At 39.9% G+C, this 24,308-nt stretch overlaps 2 protein-coding genes across 3 annotated transcripts; one reads left to right on the top strand and one right to left on the bottom strand.

Moving 5' to 3' along the window:
* Window positions 1-637: 637 nt before the first annotated feature.
* On the bottom strand, window positions 638-15,642 carry sfxn2 (sideroflexin 2). 2 transcript variants are annotated; one of them, XM_085171153.1, is made up of 13 exons: window positions 15,549-15,642; window positions 14,246-14,305; window positions 9,893-10,143; window positions 8,949-9,119; window positions 8,755-8,853; window positions 8,003-8,078; window positions 7,601-7,686; window positions 4,918-4,978; window positions 4,767-4,833; window positions 4,618-4,667; window positions 4,489-4,538; window positions 4,355-4,402; window positions 638-1,381 (listed from the first exon to the last, which is right to left on the bottom strand). In XM_085171153.1, exons 3-13 carry the CDS (start codon window positions 10,045-10,047, stop codon window positions 1,282-1,284), a joined length of 963 nt encoding a protein of 320 aa, XP_085027279.1. In that variant the 5' UTR covers window positions 10,048-10,143; window positions 14,246-14,305; window positions 15,549-15,642; the 3' UTR covers window positions 638-1,281. The 2 variants fall into 2 exon arrangements, with proteins under 2 accessions (XP_085027279.1, XP_085027278.1); XM_085171152.1 differs by lacking the exon at window positions 15,549-15,642 and adding an exon at window positions 14,464-14,940.
* arl3b (ADP ribosylation factor like GTPase 3b) lies at window positions 15,133-18,867 on the top strand. Its single transcript, XM_085171158.1, has 6 exons — window positions 15,133-15,233; window positions 15,720-15,863; window positions 15,952-16,068; window positions 16,163-16,213; window positions 17,451-17,636; window positions 17,737-18,867. The coding sequence occupies exons 1-6, from the start codon at window positions 15,231-15,233 to the stop codon at window positions 17,782-17,784; spliced, it is 549 nt and encodes a 182-aa protein (XP_085027284.1). The 5' UTR covers window positions 15,133-15,230; the 3' UTR covers window positions 17,785-18,867.
* Window positions 18,868-24,308: the final 5,441 nt, after the last annotated feature.

The following is a 24,308-nucleotide window of genomic DNA, read 5'->3' as shown; positions in this document are numbered from 1 at the left end:
AATTATATATAAAAAAGGGGTCCTTTAGAGCTGTAGACACTTGGGTGATAAATGGTTAATTAAGAGAGCTTGTAGACTCCATCAGAGGGGGAACGTGTAAAGGCCTGACTGGGATTGGCTCTGTCAGAGGTCTCGCACTTTTTCCATGTTAAATTCAGAATTACCTTATATTACTCTCACATATAAAATCTTAAATTTGGGCTAGTCATATGTTAAAGACCCCATAGTACCTTATTATCCTAACAAAGCACTTCACTGTCAGACTGCAGGGTAAAAGCAGAATGGGAGGCAGAGCCTTCAGCTATCAGGCTTTTCTACCATGGCACAAACTCCCAGGTTGGATTTGGGAAACAGACTTTTAGTTCTGTGGGTTCAGCCCACTGCAGGACTTCTTTTCCTTCATGTAGCTGCAGAAGAACATTTTTTATTAAAGCAGCACTGATACTGCTGAGACATGCAGTGAGTTCTGGCATTCACATGACTCACATAAATGTGCCACAGAAGCCACTGAGTTTGCTGTTTTCCTCATGTGCTCAGCTGAAGTCATGACTAACTTTCTCTATAAAGTTTGTTAAAGTTTGAGCATCTTCCACACGATGAACGATCACTGGATTAAATAAACACCACTGTGAGGAGATGTGCTTCAATTGTGTGTGGTTTTATTCCAGCTTACAGAGGTCAGAGTTGACACGGCGAAGGGATCCAGCTGTCAAACATCTCAGATAAATCACAGAGACACATCACACATTTACCTCTTTTCTGGCAGAAGAGGGCAGCAGCCTCCACTGAACAAGCTCACTAGACTTGACTCATGCATAGAGGAACCTTTTCTCTTTTTTTAAGGTTTCACAGTTAAGGCATTAATGCCTTCAGTGTTGCTTCTCTCCTACCACTTTGTAAAAAGGCACAGACTGTAAGAAGGTTTGGGAGACCCCATTTTCCAACATTGAGACAGAAACAATGGAAGCAGCTACAGGAGAGCCACACTACGACGAAAAAGCGAACAGATTTATTCTGACGTGCTGTTCCTGAGAGTAGATCATTTGGTTCCTCAGCAGGAATCCAGACTGTTGTGATTAGAGTAAGAATTAAGTGACAGCATTGATCAAAAGTCCCACAGCAAACATCCAAAGACAAGCACCAGTTTGAAAATGTAATGAAAAAAAAGGAACAAAGAAGCATTTCATTGTGACTAATAATCACAGACTTAGGTCACGATATCGAAACACATGAATTGAGTCTTGTGCGTCGAATAGAAAACTCTAATCAACCCTCTTGACCTCAGAGGCCTTTGTTGAAGTAGACGTGTCGTATGCTGTCCCCATATTGAGACCTGATGGAGTCTCTCAGCTCAGGCTCCAGCTTCGAAACAGCCATAGAGCTGCAGGAGGAGGAAGAGAGGACAGAAAGGAAAAGAGGAGCACAGTCAAAGGTTTGTTTGCATATCAAGGCAAAACAAAGTGGTGTAGTCAATGCTCAAGTGTAGAGGACAAAACACATTTTTGTCAGTAATAAATAATAAAATCTACTCGGGTAATTAGGAAAGCAAATTATTATTTGTCATGTACTTAATATTCATTGTTATAACGTTGTTATTACAGCTCTTCAAGGCCTCAGTAAAGAGTTATAAATGGGTTTTACAACACAGGATGCAAAATATAAGTAAATAAAATCACATTTTAAAACGAGCAACATATTGAGGTTAAAAAGTTGCACTATTCTACTGTACGTTTATAAAAGCTTGGCAGGTTTTAATAAAGATAACTAGACATGTGCCGGTCTTTAACACCGTGTGTGAACACTTTACTTCCTGAACCTTAAGGACGAAAGAACAGGCGATTTTAGGTTTATTCTCTCGCTGAATCGTTTGAGTTCTGGCTTAATCTCAATATAAAGAAAAGTGAGTCTTATCCCCCCCAAATTTTTAAAATAAGAACTGCATTTTACTTTATTTTCTTTAGTGTAAACTTACATTAAACATGGACAACATTTCATATAGTTGTGTGTGTGCTTTTACTCGTGCAAAAGCTTAAAAAGAGAGTGAACGTAAAGGTGGAAGCCAGTTTATGAGCCAAGGCCCAGTTTAACATGACTGTGAACCGTGCACAGCTGCTCCAGTAGAAAATATAGAATTGGTAAAGTAGAGAATAGACACTCTTTAAAGTTGAAATACTTCCAATGGGGGAAAAAAAAGCATGCTCTCCAAACTGAAAATCCATGAGAAAGTTTTGTGTTTTTACCCTAAACACCAGCTAAACCATAAGTCACAGTGAACATCTGGAAAGCAGTTGTTAAGCGTCTTCATTCCACACTTGCTGGTGCTGCGTTTTAATTCCACTCACCTCACTGACATTTCATTTTTTAGCTTTGCCTTCAGAGAACAATGAGTTATGGACTACTGATCTGATTGTAGACCATTAGAAGCACCTGTTAACCGCACACTCATCAATCATTTTTTTCTTTTATAAGCATTTCATATTTTTATGAAACAAGAGCAGCGGAGAGAGATGAGAATTAAACAAAGGGAACGGCATGTGGTATGCATCCTCACCATTTTACTATCGGTTCACTCCCAAACCTAAAATTTAAGGCGGTAAGTCCAGGCCTGGGCTGCACAATCAGACTAAACCAACATTTAAATCAATGATCATAAGTTCCCAAGCAGGCTTACATTATAATTTATATTTATAATTTGCTGGTAAGATGGAAATAAACTTGTAAAAATATGATTTGCCACATTTTATCTGAGTCTTTCAAACAAACTAACATACAGATAAGCTGCATCCTTATTTGAAAATCTAACTTCAGTTGAAATTGTTTCCCAAAAGTTAATTTTCTCTGTGAGTTTTAAACTGGATCTGAAGACTGAGATGATGAAATATGTCTGAGCGAGCTTGAGCGAACAACACGTTTGAAAGCTGATTAGAGGCCAAGACACTGCAGCAGGATTTATTGTAACTCCAGGAATTCCAGCATCGCAAATTAATCCACCAGCTGCACTAACACGAACATCTTTTTTCGGACCAAAGCCACAAGACTTGAAAACCTGAGCTTTCTGCTTTGGATTTTTAAAATCTAGTCAATTAGTGTGGACTAGTTTCTGTAGCAGAAGCTAATTGTGTGAAACAGCTACAACTTAACTTAGACACAGGTCTTGATAACCTGCTTCCTCCTATAGAGAAGGTTCTACAAAAACCCTTATATTTATGATTTATTCCTAAGTTTTGTCAAACACCACACTGTATTACTTTGATTTTTGTTAATTCAAACATATGTGAGAGAGAGCATACCATCTGAAGTGTTTTAAGGGCTATTCTGAGGCAACTCTAATGAACTCTTTTGATTACAAATACTATATTTCTATAGTACAGAAACCAACTCCACTCCTCCCTTCATCTAGAACTTCTCTGAACACTTTTCTGATGAGTTGAAGATCAAAAATTCGAGTTGAGCTTCAAAAACAGAACCAACCAATGAGCAACTGTGCTGTAATCCTCCATCTTTTATATACAGTCAATGTTTATTTAAACAAATGACTTTCTTTTTCCCTATTAATGTAATTGTGTGCAGTCCTATGAAAGCTAAATGCACCCTTACTGTTTCCACAGAAATTAAGAGAGTACGTAACGGCCAGGAGCTGCTAATCGTCAGCAGGTGTGGAAACCTCTATAAAAACAGAGGTTTTGGCAGTTTGCTGTTCTGGAACATTTGCCACAGTCCCAGCAATTTCATCCCAAAGTCAGTTTGTGCTCAAACAATCTGCAAAAAACCCAAGAGCTACATCACTGACTCTGCAGGCCTCAGTACAAAGAAAAAGACTGAACATGAAGGGCTTGTTTCTAAAGGTTGCCAGGAGAAAGCCCTTTCTCTCCAAAAGTAACGTGACAGCACAGCTTACTGTGAGCACGGCGGTGGAAGGCTGATGATGTGGGTTTATTTTGGAGCCACATGAGCTCTACATCTTGTACTCATTAAGTTAACCGTGAATGCCTCTGTATACCGAAGTATCCTCAAGTCAAATGTGAGATCTGAGGCTAAAGCTTGTCGTGCTCTGTCACGTCACAGGACAACTTAAGCGCAACAGGCGGATAAAGAAAAGAATTGAGGTGTTGCCATGGCCCAAAGTCCAGACCTCAACCTCATTTAAGAGAATAAATGAATGCTCGCAAACTTCAACAAACTGTAAAGAAGGGTGGGTCAAAATTCCTCCACAATGATGTGAGAGACCAACAAAGCACAGAGAAAATGTACATAAATACGCATGTCAAGAAACCAGGCTGACTAAAGCTAATTATTTCTTGATGCTCCTTAAAGGCCACAAACTTGTGTGAAAGTAAAGAAACAGTTTCATTACCATCTCTGAGGGAACAGGGAGCAGGCAGCCGGCACCATGAAGATCAAACTTTGGGAAAAAAGGACAAAAGTTACCACTGAAATACTCCAGAGGACATTATAGTACACCTGACCCTGTAAACTCTCTGTACTTACAACCCTCCCACCAGCATCACTTGAATTGGTCCATGGAGAAATGTGATTCTCTGTAAAAAGCGAGAAAAGCACAATGAGGACAAATGCACACATTTAGCAGGAGGACGGTAATGAAGACGAACATCTTACCTGCATGAACTTGTATTTTTCCAGCCTTTGCATGATGATGGGGAGGATAACTGATAAAAGGAGAAGAACAGGAACATTAAGTGAAGAAGAGAGAGAGGATTTATCATATCTTCATGACATAACTTTCTCTTAAACACTTCTTTGCGTACTCATTCCTGGTGCGGCCATGGTAACCCGAGAAATGACCACCTGAGCGATGCCTTTTACTGCTGCTTTCTGCAAACAGAAAAAATGGACACAATTTAAGAAAAAATGAACACATTACAAAGTGTCTTAAAGTGCCTTAAAGTGTGTCCGGACCGTAGAGTGGCCCAGTTTGTTGCCATTTTCGTCTGTGACGGCGATGCCATTCAGAATTTCCCTAAAAAACAGAGAAAATTAAGATGAAAAGACTAAAAACAAAGAAAAAGGAAACTGAACATGAATAAGTGTTTCTCTAAGAGGGGAATGTGTTTATTATGTTGTTTTACTAATTTATTTTGGATTTATTTTATAGCTTTATCGTTTTATGTCTTGCTCTGTACTTTAACAATATACAGTATCAAGTACTGCACAGTTCACAGTAAACACTCTTTTATTGGGTCGCTATTCTGACTTCACTTCATCTTAAACCTTCAATACTGAAAACAAAAAACCCCAAAAAGAAGTGTAATAATCTGTAACGAGAGACGATCTGTACTAAAGGCCCCAGACCCTTCCCTGTGTCTCATTCACCTTCAGTCTCTCCCCACTTTCTTAATAAATGCCCCAAAGCACCAAAATTAAGCTTTAAAAGGATGAAAAGTGCTCTCTCCAAATCACAAATGTCACAAGCATCAAACTGGAGAACAAAATTGTGAAAATGAGCCAGCTCCTGTTTTTCTACCCGTGGAATGCAACGATCTCTGCTGAGATTTCCAGAAAAAAAACTAAACAAAAAACATTAAGAGTGTGTAGAGTAACATTAAAAGTATAGTCAAAGGAGCTTGCAAAGAAAAGCGTCTGGACTTCTTTAAGTTACTTGAAGACGTTTCACCTCTCATCCGAGAAGCTTCTTCAGTTCATGAAGAAGAAGTGAACTGAAGAAGCTTCTCGGATGAGAGGTGAAACGTCTTCAAGTAACTTAAAGAAGTCCAGACGCTTTTCTTTGCAAGCTCCTTTGACTACGATGACCTGGATGACTGAGAACCTTCACAGACACATTAAAAGTATAGATTTCTTGTTTTTGCAAACACAGAAACTTATAAGCAGCTCAGAGATTACACAGATGCACACAGAAATCAAGGTAAGCTAGTTAAAGATGTTAACTTTATGATATTTCAGCAAAATGCTAATATCTTGAACTACGACTACTTCGTCTGTTGTACCAACTCTACACAAACGCATGCAGAAGTCCTAACCATCCCAGTTTAGCAAGTAAATATGCCAACTTTAAATAATTAGTGCAACTGGTTTGGCAGGTATTTAATTATTGAATAATGGCCATTCAAAGTAAAAGTTAAAAATAAGCTTTAAGGAGGCGTGATGTTCCGAGAAACAAACACATTTACTGAAGTTAAAGCTGGAATTTTCTTTGCGTTTACGAGCCTTAATTAATCCTAAAAACTCAAAATCTCTGAAATTTAAACCACAAATTTATGGAGAAAAAGCCAAATCTGCTTTAAATTTAATTCAACAAATGATATGACTTCACTTTGTGAGGGTGGTTCACAAAGTGAAGTCATATCACTTTGTCTGCCTGCATACCGACTGCAGGCAGACGGTAAACAATGACAGCACACATTAGTAAGAAGGTGCGACAGTAAATGACACCATCGGTACGCTGGAAAACCTTTCTTCTGATAATCTGGTGATTCAAAACTCAAATAACAAGTATTTCCTTATTGCTTTAGTTCCGGCACAAATAATTATTTAATTACACAATGGCTATAAGCTCTGCTAGTTGTTGTAAGGGCGACCGTGGCTCAAGAGTTGGCCTTGTAATCAGAAGGTTGCCAGTTCGAGCCCCGCCTCGGACAGTCTCGGTCGTTGTGTCCTTGGGCAAGATACTTCACCTACCGCCTACTGGTGATGGCCAGAAGGGCCGATGGCGCGATATGGCAGCCTCGCTTCTGTCAGTCTGCCCCAGGGCAGCTGTGGCTACAACTGTAGCTTGCCTCCACCAGTGTGTGAATGTGTGTGTGAATGGGTGGATGACTGGATGTGTAAAGTGCTTTGGGGTCCCTAGGCGGGACTAGTAAAAGCGCTGTACAAATACAGGCCATTTACCATTTACTATTTGTTACTTTAAACCCTATTTTTCTTCTACTTTTTTTTTTTATCCGTGTCATTAGTGCCAAGGCTTTCTACTAAATCTGTTCTTTCCTTCTTATTTTAACTTCAATGGCCCAAATATGCCGTGATATAAAACAAAAGGGTGGAGACAGCTAAATTTCTGACTTCCCAGGGACCCTTGGTAGATCAAAAAGGTCTACCAAACTGAATAAATAGAGTTGTGCTGGAAGCATGGACATGTGAACCAAATTTAATGAGATTCAGTGCAATAGTTGTTGAGATCACTGAGATAGTTAGGATTCTGCTTGAGTATTGGTGCACTTAACCTTCCATCAAGAAGATGTTGAAATATAAAGTAGAAGTTTGTTTGAAAACCATGCTGGTGGAGCTAAAGGAAAACACGCAAAGACCGAAGGCTTCATCATCTGGAAACCATGAACATCTGTGCAAAATTTCACGGCAAATCATCCAATAGCTGTTGAAATATTTCAGCATGTACCAACTGACCTACATTACCATCCCCTGAGCCATAGCTAAAAGAGATTTACACATCACGCCACTATTTTAAGATCAGTAATTCTCCAGAAAACCTTCTCTCAGGATCTAACACAGCAAACACTGCTCTGTGGTTGAGTATCCTCAGGAAGCCTGCCCTTACAGAGTCGCTGTGGTTTCAGCAGACATGGCCAAAAAAACCCTGCAGTTCAAAGAAAAATGCAGGAGGACTCACTGCTGCCTCATCATGGGAATGTTAACACAGTTGGCAGCTGCCACAGCTACAAAAGGGACCCAGCGAGCCACGAGAGGAGGAGCTTTCTGTGGGAAAAAGCAGAGAAAAGTCATCATGAATATCAGTGTAATACCTGTAAAGATCTGTGCAGCTGTGACTGGGTTAAAGGGACATTTTCAGCTTTTGTTCCTGTTGGTTTTTGTTCACCAACAGCAACAGGATATATATGACAGAAACCAAGAAAAAGCATAACAGATGTGACCCAAACTATTATTTATAAGTTGGTTTGGCCATAATTTTAAACATAGGGCATAAAAGTGATCGCATCCAGATAAGTTTGACGACAAAACACTTCTTAAAAACAGTCAGCGCTGTATGAGTTCCTGCGTGCAGCATTTGTACCTTTGTGTAGAGGTTCAGTCCGACCGCTGTTGCTAAAGCTGTGCTGGTCGCTGTAACGTAGGCTACTCCAATCTGTCTGAGACACAACAAAGGCATTGAACAGCAGCTGCTATTAGAAAACAGGTTTTTTTTTTAATGTTTACATAAATAGGCATATAAAATAGCCAGCATTCAGTATGTGGAGCTCTCACACGTTTTGTTTTGCATCCACATAAAATTAAGGTGTGTTTAAATGCACCCATGTTTACATTTATCCAAACACTGCAAGTGTGCATTTGGTTAATCTTCCACTACATGCCATTTTTATGATACACTGTGAAAAGGATCATTTCCTGCTGTGTGCTACAGGTGAGAAAGGATAACTCTAAAGTTCATGTGTGAAAACTGCTTTACAGGTGCATGATATGATATCCACCAGTACACACCATGCACCTGATGGCTGGATATGAAGAAAGCTACCTGTAAATCAATCCAAGAAGACAGGATCAAATCAGTTTGTTGTGCAGACCACTTTGGAAGGAAGTTTGAAACAATTATTACCGATAAGGTAAAAGTATCTGACGAGAAGTCTTTCCCCGTGGTGACCTAGTTACCATGGGGGAATGGAAAGTGGCAGTGAAACTTGCTACTGCTCTTTTTACCTCTACTGATGCCCTCAAAAATTTCTAGTTGCTCGCTGATGCTGTGAGAGTTCACTGCATTCTTATCTGGAGGATGTGAAATGACAAACTTAAAGTCTTAAGAGCGCTTACTTGGGAGTGATGGGGGAGGCAGCGTTGCGGTTGGTGTAGTTGACTAAAGCGTTGAAGGACTGATTTACCCACTGCCAGAACACCACAGCAGGAACTGTCCTAGAAACAGACATGAATTATGAAACCTGTAGAACTTCCTCTGCAAGAAAGTAGGATGTGGTAAAATGCAGCTTTGCCTGTTCGCTCTTCTCTACCTGTAGAACTGCAGCATGAAGCCGGTGATGGCCATGCCTCCGGGTACCTGGAATGACATGCGGCCGATGAGGTTCATGCGGTCTCCTGTGTCTGGGTGAAAAGCTGAGTCGTAGAGCTTCTTAGCGTAATAGAGCTGCTCTGCTGTGGTGCCGGGAGGGATGGATCCCGCTCTGCAAAGCAGCAAAAAAACAAAAACACACTCAATGACGCAGGCGGAGCCTTTTGTAACTACAACACAGATTCATAATTAAATCTGCAGCAGCACGGTTACATCATAGAGAACAGGGTATGAAGCAAAACGTTGAAGGTAAAATGGGAATTTCTACGATTTTGCCAAAGACATGACAGGTGGTTTCCTTCTTTACTTAAACTACTCTTCTGCCGTTAGTTTTGTCTTCTGCATGTGAAATGCAGCTCTTATTTGATTGCAGAATGCTCTTTTTTTCAGGGTGAGTATTAGGACTGTCCTACTGTGGCTGTCTGCGGGGGGGGTTCAGGGTTTCTGTGGTTGCAGCCAGAGCTGTGTGCCTGAGATGACCACTCTTACTTGTACTTATCATACAGAGTAGCTAAAACTGTCTAAAGCAGTCTGCACGCAAGTTCAATAGTTTAACATAAGAATATCAAGTTTAAGGTTATATTTTCTTTCTCCAGAGTTTTGTTTCTTTAACAATGGAGTGAAACTCTTTTTGTGAGGGTGTCCTGGGCCATCATAGGCAGCATTAACCCAGGATGGTTTCCAATAGAGGGGGAAACCAGAGCTCCTAAAAGGAAACCCACTGGGAGAACATGCAAACTGCAAACAATCTTTCCATTTCCAGGATTGAACCCAGGATAGAGCAAGCCAATGAGCCACTGTGCCCTGAATGTCTTTTATCAAAGGAAACTTGAGGACGGTCACATGACACGAGACATTTTAGAGCTTGTGCATTCATTTTCTCACCTGCAGCTTTCTACTAAAGCTTTGGCCTCATCTAATCGCGAGTCAGGCAGGAGCGCTGTTCGGCAATCGGTGATGTTGAAGAAATGTTTTAGTCTCCCCATGAACGTAGACTGATCCCATCGTGGTGCGTCGATGTCAAACGAGCTCAGAGCCATTGCGTCTGTTAAAATCCAGGTGCAGATTAATGCATCAAAAAGCCTCGCAGCCTGTGTTCGCTCTGCGGGACGTCACTCAGCAGCTGCAGTCAGATCCTGAGGAAAAGAGGAAGAAAGACATTATTACAGGACAACCAAAGAGTTGGTGAATAGTTAATGCATGCTCTTGTCCTCCTTTGAGCTGATTAACATTATTAACATTATGAAGGTAATTAACATTAACATTAACAGATTTTTGTTTTTTTAGCTCAGCGGCTCAGAGACACTAGTTTTCTCTACCTTTGGACTCAACGTCCCACATGCAGAGGTGAATGTTTATAAAGCTGAGACACAACACAAAACTTATTTGGATAATTAACATCCAAACAGTCTCTTCGGTTTCCCTAATCTAAGAATTTCATAACACTCCCTTGGGTTTGAAAATACATGTATCCATAACAAATTGGAAAAGCTGTGAGCTTTAGTTTAGTTTCTATTACCAGTCCAACGCTTCATTCCATTGTGGTTCTGGATGTAAGGAGTCCATGCGAACACGTAATCACCCTTTTAGCCTTTCTGCTTCCATAATGAAGGATTGACTGGACTCATGGGGTCACTTAATTAAATTTGTGAGAGCTTTGACAGTGATGTCAGTGTCTAGAGCACCAAACCTACAACAGCAGAGTGAACCCAGACAGCTGTTCGTTATATCAGCGTACATGCTGAATTTGATGCTCATGACGGTGATGTTTAAGAGGAGAAAACTGAGCAAATGAGCAGGATACAAAAACAGCTATTTTAATATTATTGATTGATTCATTGATAAGTCTTACAAGCCATCATTTCTTACAACAAATGAAGCAGATCACACATCTGGAGTTAATTCAAAGCCTTGAGTTTGTATTTTATAGCTTTTAACTGTAATTTTAAATATAAGGTCCAAAGGAATGCAAGTGCAAGTGAGAGAGACTTTCATTAGACTAAAAGAAATAAATAAATAAACCCATCCGAGAGACAGCAAAAACTTCAGGAGTGGCCAAATCAAGAATCTGGTATATTTATAAGAAGGAATGAGACGGCCAGCTCAGCAACACCAAAAGGCCTAAAGACGTCAAAGTCTACCTAGGTCACCTTGAAGGTGCAAGCCACTGGTTACACTGGTCTAGAAGTCCAGAATAGACTGTGCCAGAAAGCATCTAAAAGAGCCTGCATAGTTATGAAAAAAAATGTAAAAACTGAAAATACTAATCAAGATAGATGAGAAGAGAAAAGTATGAAGAAGAAGAGAAACGGCTCATGATCTGAAGTGTAAATGGTGGAAGCCATGTTATGGCATGGCTGCCAGTGCAACCGGGTCACTGGTGTTTATTGATGAAGTGACTGCTGATAAAAGTAGCAGGATGAACTCTGAAGCATGCAAGGGTATTTATTCTCTGCTCGGATTCAGCCAAACTATTGGAACGGGCTTGCAAATAGATAATCACCCAAAGAACTGTAACAACATTCCTCTGCCTTGAGTTTCTCAAAGCAAAGAAATTAGATATTCTTTAACAGCTTTACCAGAGCAGGCTTTTCATTTATTAAACCAGAAAGGTACAAAGACCCAGAAAAGATCCTTGAATTCAAGCTGAAAGTCTGCACTTCAGTCACAGCTAAACTACTAAAATTGTATCTTTATCCAACAAATTACTGACCTGACAGTATAAAATGCTTTAAGTGCAAAGAATAAAACCTGTGGCTTGTATTGTACAAAGGGATTTCAGAGCTCAGCAACTTGCCTTCCTCATAAAATTATGGTGGTTATAGCCACAAAAGTAACATATTTAAAGACTTTGCTCCACATCTCCTAGAGGAAACGGTGCCCATGTTGGCATTAAACACTGGTAAACATACTAACTTTCGTCTGTTCAGCATCATTCCTCCAACCCCTGCTGCGATATCGTTGCTCTGACTATCCTGTAGCTTTGCAGATCAGGCTCTCTAAAGTTAGGCTGTTGGAAACATCTGCTCTTGGGTTTAAACCAAACACAAACTGCCTAAAAACCCTCAAAGCCCAAACGTCTACTAGAAATCATCAACCACCTCCTGTTAATGTGTCCTCGGGTAGTGATTTTGAGTTTTTTGCAACTGCACCATTGTGCTTGCTTTGAAGCAACTGGGGATCCAAAACGTGCTGACTACAGCTCAGCCTATCCAAATGTCCCACAGTTCATCTCCATTAGGCATTTATTGTAAGTTTTAGGTAAGTTTTGAAACAGGTGAAATGTAAGGGCGAGGAGAGGAGGATATCGGCGGTCTCTGAAGGTTCAGCCTGGTTGGAACTGGATTATTTCTGAAGCTGTTTGTTCACAAAATAGGTCAAAGGTCTGTGGAACATAGTCGAAAATAAGTCAACGTAGATCCTATTACCAGGACATATAAATAATAATATTAAAGAACATATATAGGACTGCATCTGAAAAAAATTATTATACCTTCGTAACTCTTTACTTCATTTGATTAAAGCTTCAGTTTACAGTTAATTTAAAACAGAGAGAACAACAAATCCATACATCCATTCACTTCCGCTTATCCTTTTCAGGGTCGCGGGGGGCGCTGGAGCCTATCCCAGCTGTCATAGGGCGAGAGGCGGGGTACACCCTGGACAGGTCGACAGTCTGTCGCAGGGCTAACACATAGGGACAGACAACCATTCACACTCACATTCACTCGCACATTCACACCTAGTGGCAATTTGGATTATCCAATTAACTTATCCCCACAAGCTGCATGTCTTTGGACGGTGGGAGGAAGCCGGAGTACCCGGAGGGAACCCACGCAAACACGGGGAGAACATGCAAACTCCACACAGAAAGACCCGCAGCCCGATGGTGGAATTGAACTCAGGACCTTCTTGCTGTGCGGCAACAGTGCTAACTCCGTGCCACCGTGCTGCCTTCACATTTAAAAGCTAAAACTAGAAAAGACTGAACTTTTTTTCATGACAAATTATTAAACACTTAAAAAAAAGGTGATGAGGACAAAAAGCCTTAGCAGCAGAGCACGTATCCCGAAACTCTTGATGTAGTGTTTTGTTCACAAAAATGCAGCTTTAACTACATTTTTAAACAACTTATCAAGCCTTTATCAAATAATGAAACTGTCACCTGTAGTGAAGGTCAGCAGGGTGCTAATCAATTTGGCCACGGTCACGAAGAACATGATTGATTTGTTCATTGATAAATCAATAGGGAGGCTGATTGATTATAATGTGAATAATAATAATGGATTGCATTTATATAGCGCTTTTCAGGGCCCTCAAAGCGCTGTACAATTCCACTATTCACACACTCTCACATTCACACTCTGGTGGAGGCAAGCTACAGTTGTAGCCACAGCTGCCCTGGGGCAGACTGACAGAAGCGAGGCTGCCATATCGCGCCATCGGCCCCTCTGGCCATCACCAGTAGGCGGTAGGTGAAGTGTCTTGCCCAAGGACACAACGACCGAGACTGTCCGAGCCGGGGCTCGAACCGGCAACCTTCCGGTTACAAGACGAACTGCCAACTCTTTGAGCCACGAATAAGACACAACATTGCAAGAAGACCTAAATGTTTGCTGCAGGGCAACAGCACAGCACAGATCCCATAAATTATTGATAGGAGGAGCAGTTACTTGGGTAAAACTGCAAGTATTGCACTTTAGTAATGCTCAATTACAAGTTCAACTCCCATAGATAAATCACTAAAAGTACTAAAAGAAACTAAATAATCCCTGATAGATATGATTATGTAATAAAATGATAATAAGCAATGTTTTGATGTAAAACAACATTTCACTGCTTTAGCTGGCTAAGATGAGGCTTGGTTAAAGTGGACCAACTACTGAAACAAATGAAGAGCAAATTGCGAAATATTCACATTTAAGGGGCTGGAACTGTGTGGGGTTTTTTTTTTTTTGTTGTTGTTGTTGTTTTGTTTGTATATTTTGAATAAAAAATCAGTGATTATTAGTGAAGTAGTAGAGTCAACTGATCGATCAACCAAGGATTACTATTTCTTCATCCATATGGTGGAGTAAACGAAATAAGAGATGTCACGTGCAGAGTACTGCAGTACAGGTAGTTACTACTGCTGACTAGCAGAAGGTTGCCAAACTGGATCTGTAGGCCAGAGCCCTAGTAACATCTGGATAAGTAGTAGCACGTGGCTGCTAATGGTTGAAATGTTAAATTACTTACATGCAGTTTGTGAAGAAGAGAAATGTGTGGAGACCTGTGTGAAGACAACCGACCAGAGTGCTGTGAAAAGAGTGAAAACATGTCAGTTGGGGGACTGATGCAACTCAGTCCTCGCGTTACCAGCTGGATCTGACCGGGGGGGGGGACCCCCAGCAAAGCACGAGCCAAAACACCGACACACCGGCTGCTAACACCGCCCTTTGAAACCGAAAATATACCTGTGTATACACCTCCAACGGAGCAGCAGAGCACGAACTTGCCAGGTGATCAGCTCAACTCCCGTGCAGGCATAGTAAAAGAAAAAAAAAAATGCACACGTGGCACGTTGTCCTCCAATCAAAGGCTGGAGCAGATGGGCAGATCCTTGCGTTTAAACCGGTGGAAACCGAACCTGATATTTGGCTGAAGACTAAAATTAAATCAGAAACTGTGGGAGCGGTTCCAGATGTCGAATCAACCCCCCTCCAGTTTACAGCTACTGTTAGTAGCTAGCTAATTACTTCGGTGACATTATATCCGGTTTGTTATGGTAAAAAGTAGTAAAAATTTATGTCCGTTGACTAACATTATGGACAAGAAGAGTGCACAAAATGAAATTTCAAAGTGTACTGCCTAAAGACAATTAAACGTTTAGCAGGTAGCTAACTAAACTCGTCCACCTTAGTTTTGGGTTTAGCGATGCCTTCATGGTACTTTGTTTAAAACAAAATGTAAATACTGCTGCGATAATGACCACTTAGTAACGAGCCGCTACAAGAACGAATAACACAGGGAAATAAATGTTAATGAACAGAATGTATACACTTCGATTACAAAAGAAAAGCATATCCCCTCAAAACAGAATCAGAGTCGGCATTATTTATTTTACCCATTAAAAAAAAAGTTTCGTGAATGCAACACGACGCAGAATCCGTGCGTATCTCTACGTCTGACGTCACTCCCCTTAGTAACCCTCGGCGGCGTCTCCAGGAGAGAAGGCAACAAGATGGTGAGTTTTAATTTATCGCAAACATTTAGCGCATAACCTAACACAAACTTCATCGATTGCTCATACTTCTACACCTTATCGTCCATTTTTAGTTATATCAATTGTAATAAATTCCGTCACCACCAGGTTGACAAAGAAAAAACTCGACTGCCTTGTTGCTTCGTTCAGTTATCAGGGGAGATTAGCTTAGCACGTTAGCTGTGTTTAGCTCCCATTTGCGTGCCGTTATCTAGCCCTGCCTGGGAAACAAATTAGCCGTAAGGATCAAGAAAGTCAAAGCACAAGATCTGACTTGCTGCTCAGAGGATCTGTTACCGTTAGACGAGTGTTTGTACATCATCAAAATCCATAGAGGGTGCTAGAAATGGCCTGTTGGTGGATGGAAAGAAGAGATGTGTTTTTGCAATGGTGGTTAGCTGCAGCAGTGCTCCCCCTGTCCCCCCGGAACAGTAACACCACGCTGTTGTTTTTAACTGCTTGTTGTAGGGATTGCTGTCCATCCTGCGCAAGCTAAAGAGCACACCAGACCAGGAGGTGAGGATACTGCTGCTGGGTCTGGACAACGGTGGGAAGACCACACTCCTTAAACAGTTGGCATCTGAGGACATCAGCCACATCACGCCCACGCAGGTAAGACACAAAGGATGTTTGTATACAAAGCGTGGTCGAGGAACTTTCATGCGTTTCACCTCTTACTTATTTTATCTTCTTCCTGCAGGGATTCAACATTAAGAGCGTGCAGTCTCAGGGGTTTAAACTAAATGTCTGGGACATTGGAGGCCAGAGGAAGATCAGGCCGTACTGGAGGAACTACTTTGAAAACACAGATGTTCTGGTGAGGAGATGATGCAGCAAATGAAGCAATATGACCTTAATTTCAGTAACATGCAACTCTTTCACACACTAACAAAGAAAACTTTTTGTTTCAGATTTATGTCATTGACAGCGCTGACAGAAAGAGGTTTGAGGAAACAGGTCAGGTATGTAACTGTGTATAAGGGTTTTGGCTCCACACCAAAAAAGTGTCAGTTTCCTACCAAATGAACGGTGATAAAAAAAAAAGAAAAAAAAAGAATTGGACTATATATAGTTATAAATGAATTATAAGTAATTAGGGTTATTCCATTTCAGATCTTTGTAGGTCTTCTGCTCAACCTTGTACCATTCTTCGTAACAGAAATGAAAAATAAAACCAAGTTTTGGAGTTTCCAGATGGTTCTCTAATTATGACTGAAAAAAATAGTTAAATATATGCATATTTAAAATTTTTGAACCTTCCTTTACCTACCGTTTTGAGAAGTACTGCCCTGGAGGAGTCTTATAATTCAACTTTAATTTTTAATGTACTAAGAGGTGTTAAAAAACAATGTTAAAAATGTCAAAAAGGATTCTACATGCTTTATTTTACAGTATTGTGAAACTCAACTCTATACCAACTCTATAGTAATTGTCACTAGTTGTCTTTCCCATTTTTTTACTGGTGTGTGTTCAAATATGGGACTTTACACGACTATTTGAATTTTTTTTTAATATTTTAATTACCCAGTACTCAGACATTTTTTTTAATGTATCTGTCCCAGATCATACATACTGGTTCATTTTATGGCAAGAAAGCCAATTATTTTATTTATTTTTTATTAAACAGCTGATTATTTCCCCCAAATCATTTGTAAATGATACCAAACCAATCCTAAAACTTTTAAATTAATAAGCAAGAAATACATTTTATTTATAGTTTTTTAATAATTACAGAAGCTGAGGATATAGTGTTTAAGGTGTTAGGCTATATAATATATATTTTATGTTAGAAATAGAGAAAACATGGATAATTCCATGTTTTGCTTCTGACTTTAAATGTGGCTAATGCGTTCACCTTACACACGAAAAATACTGGTTTGATTCCGGGAGGAGACCCAAACCAGCCTCAGGATGTACAAGCTAGTGCAAGCCCCAAACCCGGATAAATTGAAAGGTTGTGTCAGGAAGGCCATAAGGCATAAAATCATAAAATCTGACCCAAATCAAATATCAAATATATCCATGTGGCAAACTCCTGGGAAATAAAGTAGCAGCTTAAAGGTCTTCTTCTTCTTAAGGATCTGAACCACTAGAGCTGTTTTACATTACAGTATAGTTGAAGTCCCTTCTGGTTGTGTAAGTGTGTGTCTGTCATGATGTGTAGCTGACCAGATGTGTGTGTCTGTGTGTGTGCTGCAGGAGCTGGCTGAGCTGCTGGATGAGGAGAAGCTGAGCGGTGTTCCTGTGCTGATCTTTGCAAACAAACAGGACCTCCTGACCGCCGCCCCAGCCTCCGAGATCGCAGAGGGTCTCAATCTGCACACCATCCGGGATCGCATGTGGCAGATCCAGTCCTGCTCCGCCCTCACTGGTGAGGGGATTCAGGTGAGCAGATGAACTGTGCTTCACCTTTGTTGCATTTAAAAAATATACATATATCTATATTTTCCTTCTCACTCCACTGCTTCCCCTAAATTTAATACAGGAGGGCATGAACTGGGTCTGCAAGAGCGTCAACTCTAAGAAAAAATAGCTTTGCTTGTAGTCTTCTGCTAATCAGGAGGACCAGCAGCAGCAGCAGCAACAGCAGCAGCAGCACACACGCATACACTGACACACATTGCACCCTCCTGAGCCTTAGTACAAGGGATATACCTGTGAATGTACACACACTACTAATCCAACATGGACTTGGAGTTTTTAACCCCTCTGCATTCCCGCATCGCTGATGTTTACTAATCTCAGCACAGCTTTCTGTGCTGGCCTCTACAACGAGGAGGGGCGTTTGCCTTCAAAAGGGAACCCAGACCAGCATATCGACCCCTTCCACCCCTCCGCCGTCCACCCACGTCACCATCTCTGTCCAACCGTAGCCACCCATGCGCAGCCTGTCACAGCCTCAAACATTCCCATTAAACTGCTGTCTTTCACTGGAATTCCAACATGTTCTTTAAGCTCTTTCACACGCTGTCCTGGAAACCTCCCCGCCCCCTCCCTCCATCTCACCCCTATGTCGTGACAGTTTTTGTTGTTTTTGCTTCTTCTTCATTCCACAAAAGGCTGTAACGCGCTTTTCCTGCTATGGCTCTGTTCGAAGTGACGTATATTTTTGTAATTGTCTTATTTATGGTGAAGTAGAGTGTAGAGCGCTTTTAAACAACAGCTCATGCGGCGTGTGTGCGCGTGTGTGTGTGTGTGTGTGTGCGTGTGTGTGTGTGTGCGTGTGTGTGTGTGTGTGTGTGTGTGTGCGTGTGGTTTCAAGGATGTTTGAGAAACAGTCCAACTCTCCCCACTACAGATAAAATAATACTCTACATGTTAATATGTAAAAAGGAGGCTGAAATTAAATGGTTAAGGACATTTTTCGATCAACTGTAAATAGCTCAGCTCTGTGTTCATATGTTACGTTATGCACATGTTATAGAGTATTTGTTACCCTGCTGTAGTCTATAATGTTTGCATATCTAATGTATGCTAGCAGATCTGTAACAGAGGAATAGGTACTGTATGTCCCAGTGCATTTCTATGTGCAGGTAATTCGCTCCTTTTGATATTCTTGAATGTAATCTGTTCAGAGCTGAAGATACTGTATGTGAATAAAAACACGAGAAAAATGTTTCACAAGCCTTACATTTATTTAGTTTCTGGATGCAGTAACATACTTGGATATTGAAGACTTGGTCACATAAGCAGGTGGAGTCGTGTGCTTAATGACAACAACCACCCTCTGTGGAGAGGCCGCTGTGGGAGCTGATGGGTGGGGCGCAGAGCATTGTTTTCCCTATCAAAATATGGATTTGATCTAGCAGTATGATACCCTACTTGTATGGAACTGCAGCACACATTTGTCTCTCTTGTGTGCTGGTATAAGCCTGCGTCACACAAGATTATTATACAGTGAGATAATAGGTGTGGAAAAAGCAAAGATTTTAGTTAACCAAAATAGAAATAACTAGACTTTTATGACGGGAAAAGTGTTCACTGAGACAGTGGGCATGAGTATGAGTCAACTGCCTTCATTTAGTGTTTGTGTTGAGAGTCATGACAATATAAAATCAAACAAATCTGTAAAAATGCCTCCAGAACCTTCCAGAATGAGCTGATTGTTTTATATTAAGTAAGTTTAGTACATTTAATGACCCAAGCAAAATTTTACCTTTCTTCTGGGATTTCCTTCTGAATTACCAGCCCTTGAATTATATAGGCATTGCTATAAGTGTTCTGCTTTTCGAATTGCGTTATGTCTTCTAGCATATTTGAGCTGTCCTAATTTTTAAATACAAAAGATATCCACATGAAATTTCCAGGGCTGAAAGACACATTTACTGAAAAACAGCAACCAAACCTGTTTTACACGTTCCCCATGTGTCACGATCTCATTTTTGTTCATTTTTGTTCTATGGGGAAACTTGAGCATCAGTATCATGGGATATATGACAGCTTCAGTAGCAAAACTGGACCACTTTAATGTCTAGGATGTAGAGTAATAGAAACAAGCTCTGGCACCCAGGATGTTTTCTCTGTTTTCTGTTAATTCACTGGAAAAGTTCAAAAAGTATATATTGGGTAAACTTGCAGGGGATATATCACCATGTGTGGTCAGTGACGGCTAAAACAAGGTTTAGCATATTATAAAGGTCTGGGATCATCTTCTAGCCACAATTTGTTTCTAATATAGTCCAATTTTGGATGAATTAAATCCAAAATCTGAAATTCTATTTATTCAAACAATTAAAACCATGTTAATGTTGAATAAGTGAACTTTAAACATATATTCAGCCATCGATCATCTCTTTAGCTTCTCTAGAATAAATAAATAAATAAATGCTGATGTTTAATAAAATATTCCTTCTAGATTTTTTTGAAATTCCATATTATTAACTAAAAACTCAGAGGTCTCCTGAAGGTATTTTCAAACTCTTTGCTTAATATATAACAGCCGATGTGCAGTAGAAAAGCAATTTGGAAGGCCCAACTTGAAAAACATCAAACTTAAACTTAAAGTTGTTTTCTGTTAAATAGGAATTAGAGATGAATGCAATGTGAAACATTGATGTAATCATTAACATAAAATCATAAATGTTGCACTTGCATAGGTGTACAAGGTCAAAGTGTGAAGGATAATATAACATTAAAGATTTGACACATCCACCAACCTGTTTGAAAATCAGTGAACTTGTCTGTAATTATGATTACAGCTAAAAAAAAAAAAAATGTATAAAGGTAAATTTAACTTCTTGTTTCTTGAAATAAAATCTTAACCTGTTTAAAATTAGGGGTAAGGTTTAGGTTTATTTTTTAACTCCTTTATGTGCACGTTTCACCTAGTGCACACAGCACATACAAGTGGAAATGTTATAACTGATGTACTCAAGAGCTAAGATGCATGTGTAAAGGAACTGATCTGAAAGATAACACCTTCTAGTTTTAGAAACCATGCTTGTTTAGCATGCAGCTAAAATGCACCCTCACCCACATAGAGCTCTGCCTGTGACCTAATGAATGATAAAGCTACAGTAGTTCAACCTATGACATGGAAAAAAACATGTGCTTGTGTTTTCAAAATATCTACAGTTGTGGTAAGAAATTTTTATGCACTCATGAATGTCATGGTAATTTTAGACGTTGAGTGATTTCTTTGAACTGCTCTTTTTACAGAATGGAATGACTGTACGACATACACCTTTAATGATTCTAAAAGCAAAAATTGGGTTTATAAGTTTGAATCGACTCTCTTCCGCTTATCCAGTTCAGCGTCAACAACCTTCAGGCATAATTCCAGTTGGATATTTGACCGCTCTTCTTTGCAGAGTTGGTGGAATTGGTTGGCTTCCTGGTACAAACCCGGCTTAAGCATACATTTTCAATAGGGTTGAGGATCAGGGCTTTGCAAAATCCCTACCAGAAGCATACTATTAGCTTGCTTCATCCAATTCCAAACCACTTTTGATATGTGTTTGGGATCATTGTCCTGTTGGAACACAATTGTGTTTGACATTTGAACCATCTAAGCTGCCGATTTGACCTGAAGTTAAAAAAATGTAATCTTCCAAACACTGTGGCCAAATAGCTCAATCTTTGTGTCTGGCCATAAAACTTTTGTCCAGAAGCCATTTGGCTTGTCCAAGTAGGCAGCTGAAATTTCACTCACGCATGTCAATTTTGGAACAGGAGCTTCTTTATTGGTCAGCACCCTCTCAGTGCATGGTAGTATATGGTTGTTTCACTGTGGACACTCACGTTCCAGTGAGTGTTGAAAAATAAATAACTTTTATGCTACCAAAGAGGAAACTGACTGTTATAGTCAGTCGTGATCACTAGTAGGAAATAAATAGAAGCTTCAGCACCTTATTAAAATATATAAATCAGTATATGTATATATTTGAGCTTGTATTTGATGCTGTGTAGATTGGAGAAAACCCAAAATAAATTCAACCTTGTTATCTAAATTGGGTTTTTTAAAGGCATTAAATATGCATGCTGTATAATCATTCCAACCTGGAAAAAGAACAGTTCAAAGAAATAATTAAAACCTCAAAATTACCATGACATCATGCTCATGATGAGTGTATGCAAATACTGACCACAACTGAATGTTCTTTTCCGAGATGCTACAGGCTCAACCTGTCCTAAAATGCAGAATGACAGCTGTAAGATACCATCGTGGTACATCTGGAAAATTACTTCCACTGCTGACTTGTACAAATGACTTATAAATGTCTAATCATTTATAAGTCATCACTGATGATGCATGCCTGTGTTGCTCCAGGTACTACTGGTGAAAACCAGACAGTACTGCCTGGAGAGGATCAATGGCTTCCTGTGTTACAAAATATTGTGTCACAAAATCATGTCGTACTTGTGAATATGTATTACAATATAACAGTTGCAGTGTCAAATCAAATCCTGACAGGCTGTCAGGTTTCAGGCAGGTGGTGCTGCATCCACCGGTCTGGGTAAGTGCCTCATGTCCCGGGGCTGTGCTCGAGGAACCGTTGAATCTTCTCCCCCGAGCTGTAGTGACAAATATCAGGAAACAAATACACCTCATCCACCCACAAAGGCCCCTGTTTAACTTGAGAGCACTTAACTGTTACAGACGTGAGCGATAAACAGTTGTATGACACTGCAGTCTTTCACCTCCACCCAGTAGTTTTAATATAACTATGCAAAGCTATTTAACCTTCAAATGACTAAGTTGTATAATTGGAAAAAAATGTTTTATGTCATGAATTCTACTTCTACTTTTACATAACTTTTATAAGAACTGGCAAATGTGTGTTGAGAAATGATAGAAAGTTGTATGTATGTATGTGTTTTTTTAAACATTTGTTGTCATAAGTTTTGGTAGTGACAACTTTTTGATTGTTACAACTTTCAGATATTTCAGTGATCTCAATATTTGAAGGAGTTTTTCTGCCAAAGTAAATCACACGCCCACAAACAGGATGTGTGCTTAGGTGTTGTTTGAAACAAACCTTGTATCAGGTCGATGGCTGAGTTTTAAATAATGAACAGGAAATAAACTGAGGCCCAGAGCTATGGAAGCTTGTTTCCACAAGTTAAAATATCTTTAATTTTTTTTTAAAGCCAGACCTAAGTTGAAATTTTGAGTTATTACCTCAAGATTTTGACTTATTGACTGAAACTTCAAGTCAAAAATGTTAAGATAACTAAACTAGAATTTTGACATATGGATATATTTATCTTTTTTCTTTTGTAAGCAGCAGAAACAAGCTTCCATGAAAGTCTTCCTATGTGTCTCTTTTCTCTGTCTTTTCCCTCACCTGTAAAGTGGTGTGCTCTCTCTTCCTGTTAAGAGGGACTTCTTCGTCCCCACCATGGCCAAGTCTTTACTTAAATAAAGTGCCTTGAGATAACTGCTGTAAAACGAATGCAATCTATTTGACTGTTTCCAAGTTAGGCTACATTTCAGAGATTGTTTTCTTGCTTTTGTTTAGTTTTCACTGGTTTTGCTGTTATAATAAGATTTCTTTTTATCAAAAAAGGGATTTAGAACAGGTATTACAACACAAGCACAATACTTTGTTTGGCAGCTCACTCACAGTCATGCAGACATCTCAAGTCTCAGTAAACAAAGCCTCATCAGACTGAAACTACAGCAGTCTGTTTACTTTTATTTTATTTTAGTTATTGTTTCAGTTTTTTATTCCTTGCAGCAAAAGTTTTGTCTTTTTTTTAATTTTATTTCTGTTAACAAAGATTTTTCCACTCATAATTTTATTTTATTTTTTCTAGTTTGGTTTTAGTTAACCATGGCAACGTTGCTCGGTTACCCTGACCCTTTTTGATTTTACATAGAAAACCCATGAATGGCTCATATTTTCTGCTTAAGTGAAGGCAATCACTGACTGCAGGAACCTTAACTACAGCACTGAGTCCACTTACTATATAACTGATTACTCCCAACCCTGAGTCATTTCATTTTAAAGCTTAGAGAAGCAGCATGTGTTTGTTATTACTCAACCCTGAAGTACACTCAGATCCTTAATACTGATCCAGAAGAAGATATTTGGAGGTATTACATGTCTAATAGTGTGTTCCGGGTGCAGAAACAGTGTGCTATGTGTTTTACTTTATGCATAGCTTTGTATGTAACTGATTCAGAGGGCCTTGGAGGCCTGAAAACAGCCTCTTCTTGTCTTACAAAGATTCTCATTGTTCAGTCTTCCTCTCTGCTCACACAGACAGAATGTGCAAGTGTTGTTCCTCATTTCTGGCTCTTAAACGCCCAGTTGCATTTAAATCTAACAAAGCACTGCGGAAAATGTGATACGCCGCGGGAGTCACATTTAGAAATATGAAGGCGTTGGGGGAAACAGTGTGGGAAAATATCTTTTTGCTCTTTGGTGGAGAGTTGGAGATAAGTTGGTCACACAAAGACTGAAAACACTGAAACAGCTAGCATGGCCTGACTAATTCACCTGCTCAGGCTTGTTAATTTGCACAAAGTGCTGCTTTAAGGGGGTTTGAGTGCTGGAGATTTTTTGCCGGGACCAGTTGTCAGGCAGCTGTGAACACAGACTGGTCCCGGCA

The sequence above is a fragment of the Neolamprologus multifasciatus genome, chromosome 8, assembly GCF_963576455.1.
Source record: "Neolamprologus multifasciatus chromosome 8, fNeoMul1.2, whole genome shotgun sequence".
Taxonomy (NCBI): domain Eukaryota; kingdom Metazoa; phylum Chordata; class Actinopteri; order Cichliformes; family Cichlidae; genus Neolamprologus; species Neolamprologus multifasciatus.
Note: the sequence above shows the minus strand (reverse complement) of the source record. Positions and strands in the feature narration are given on the sequence as shown.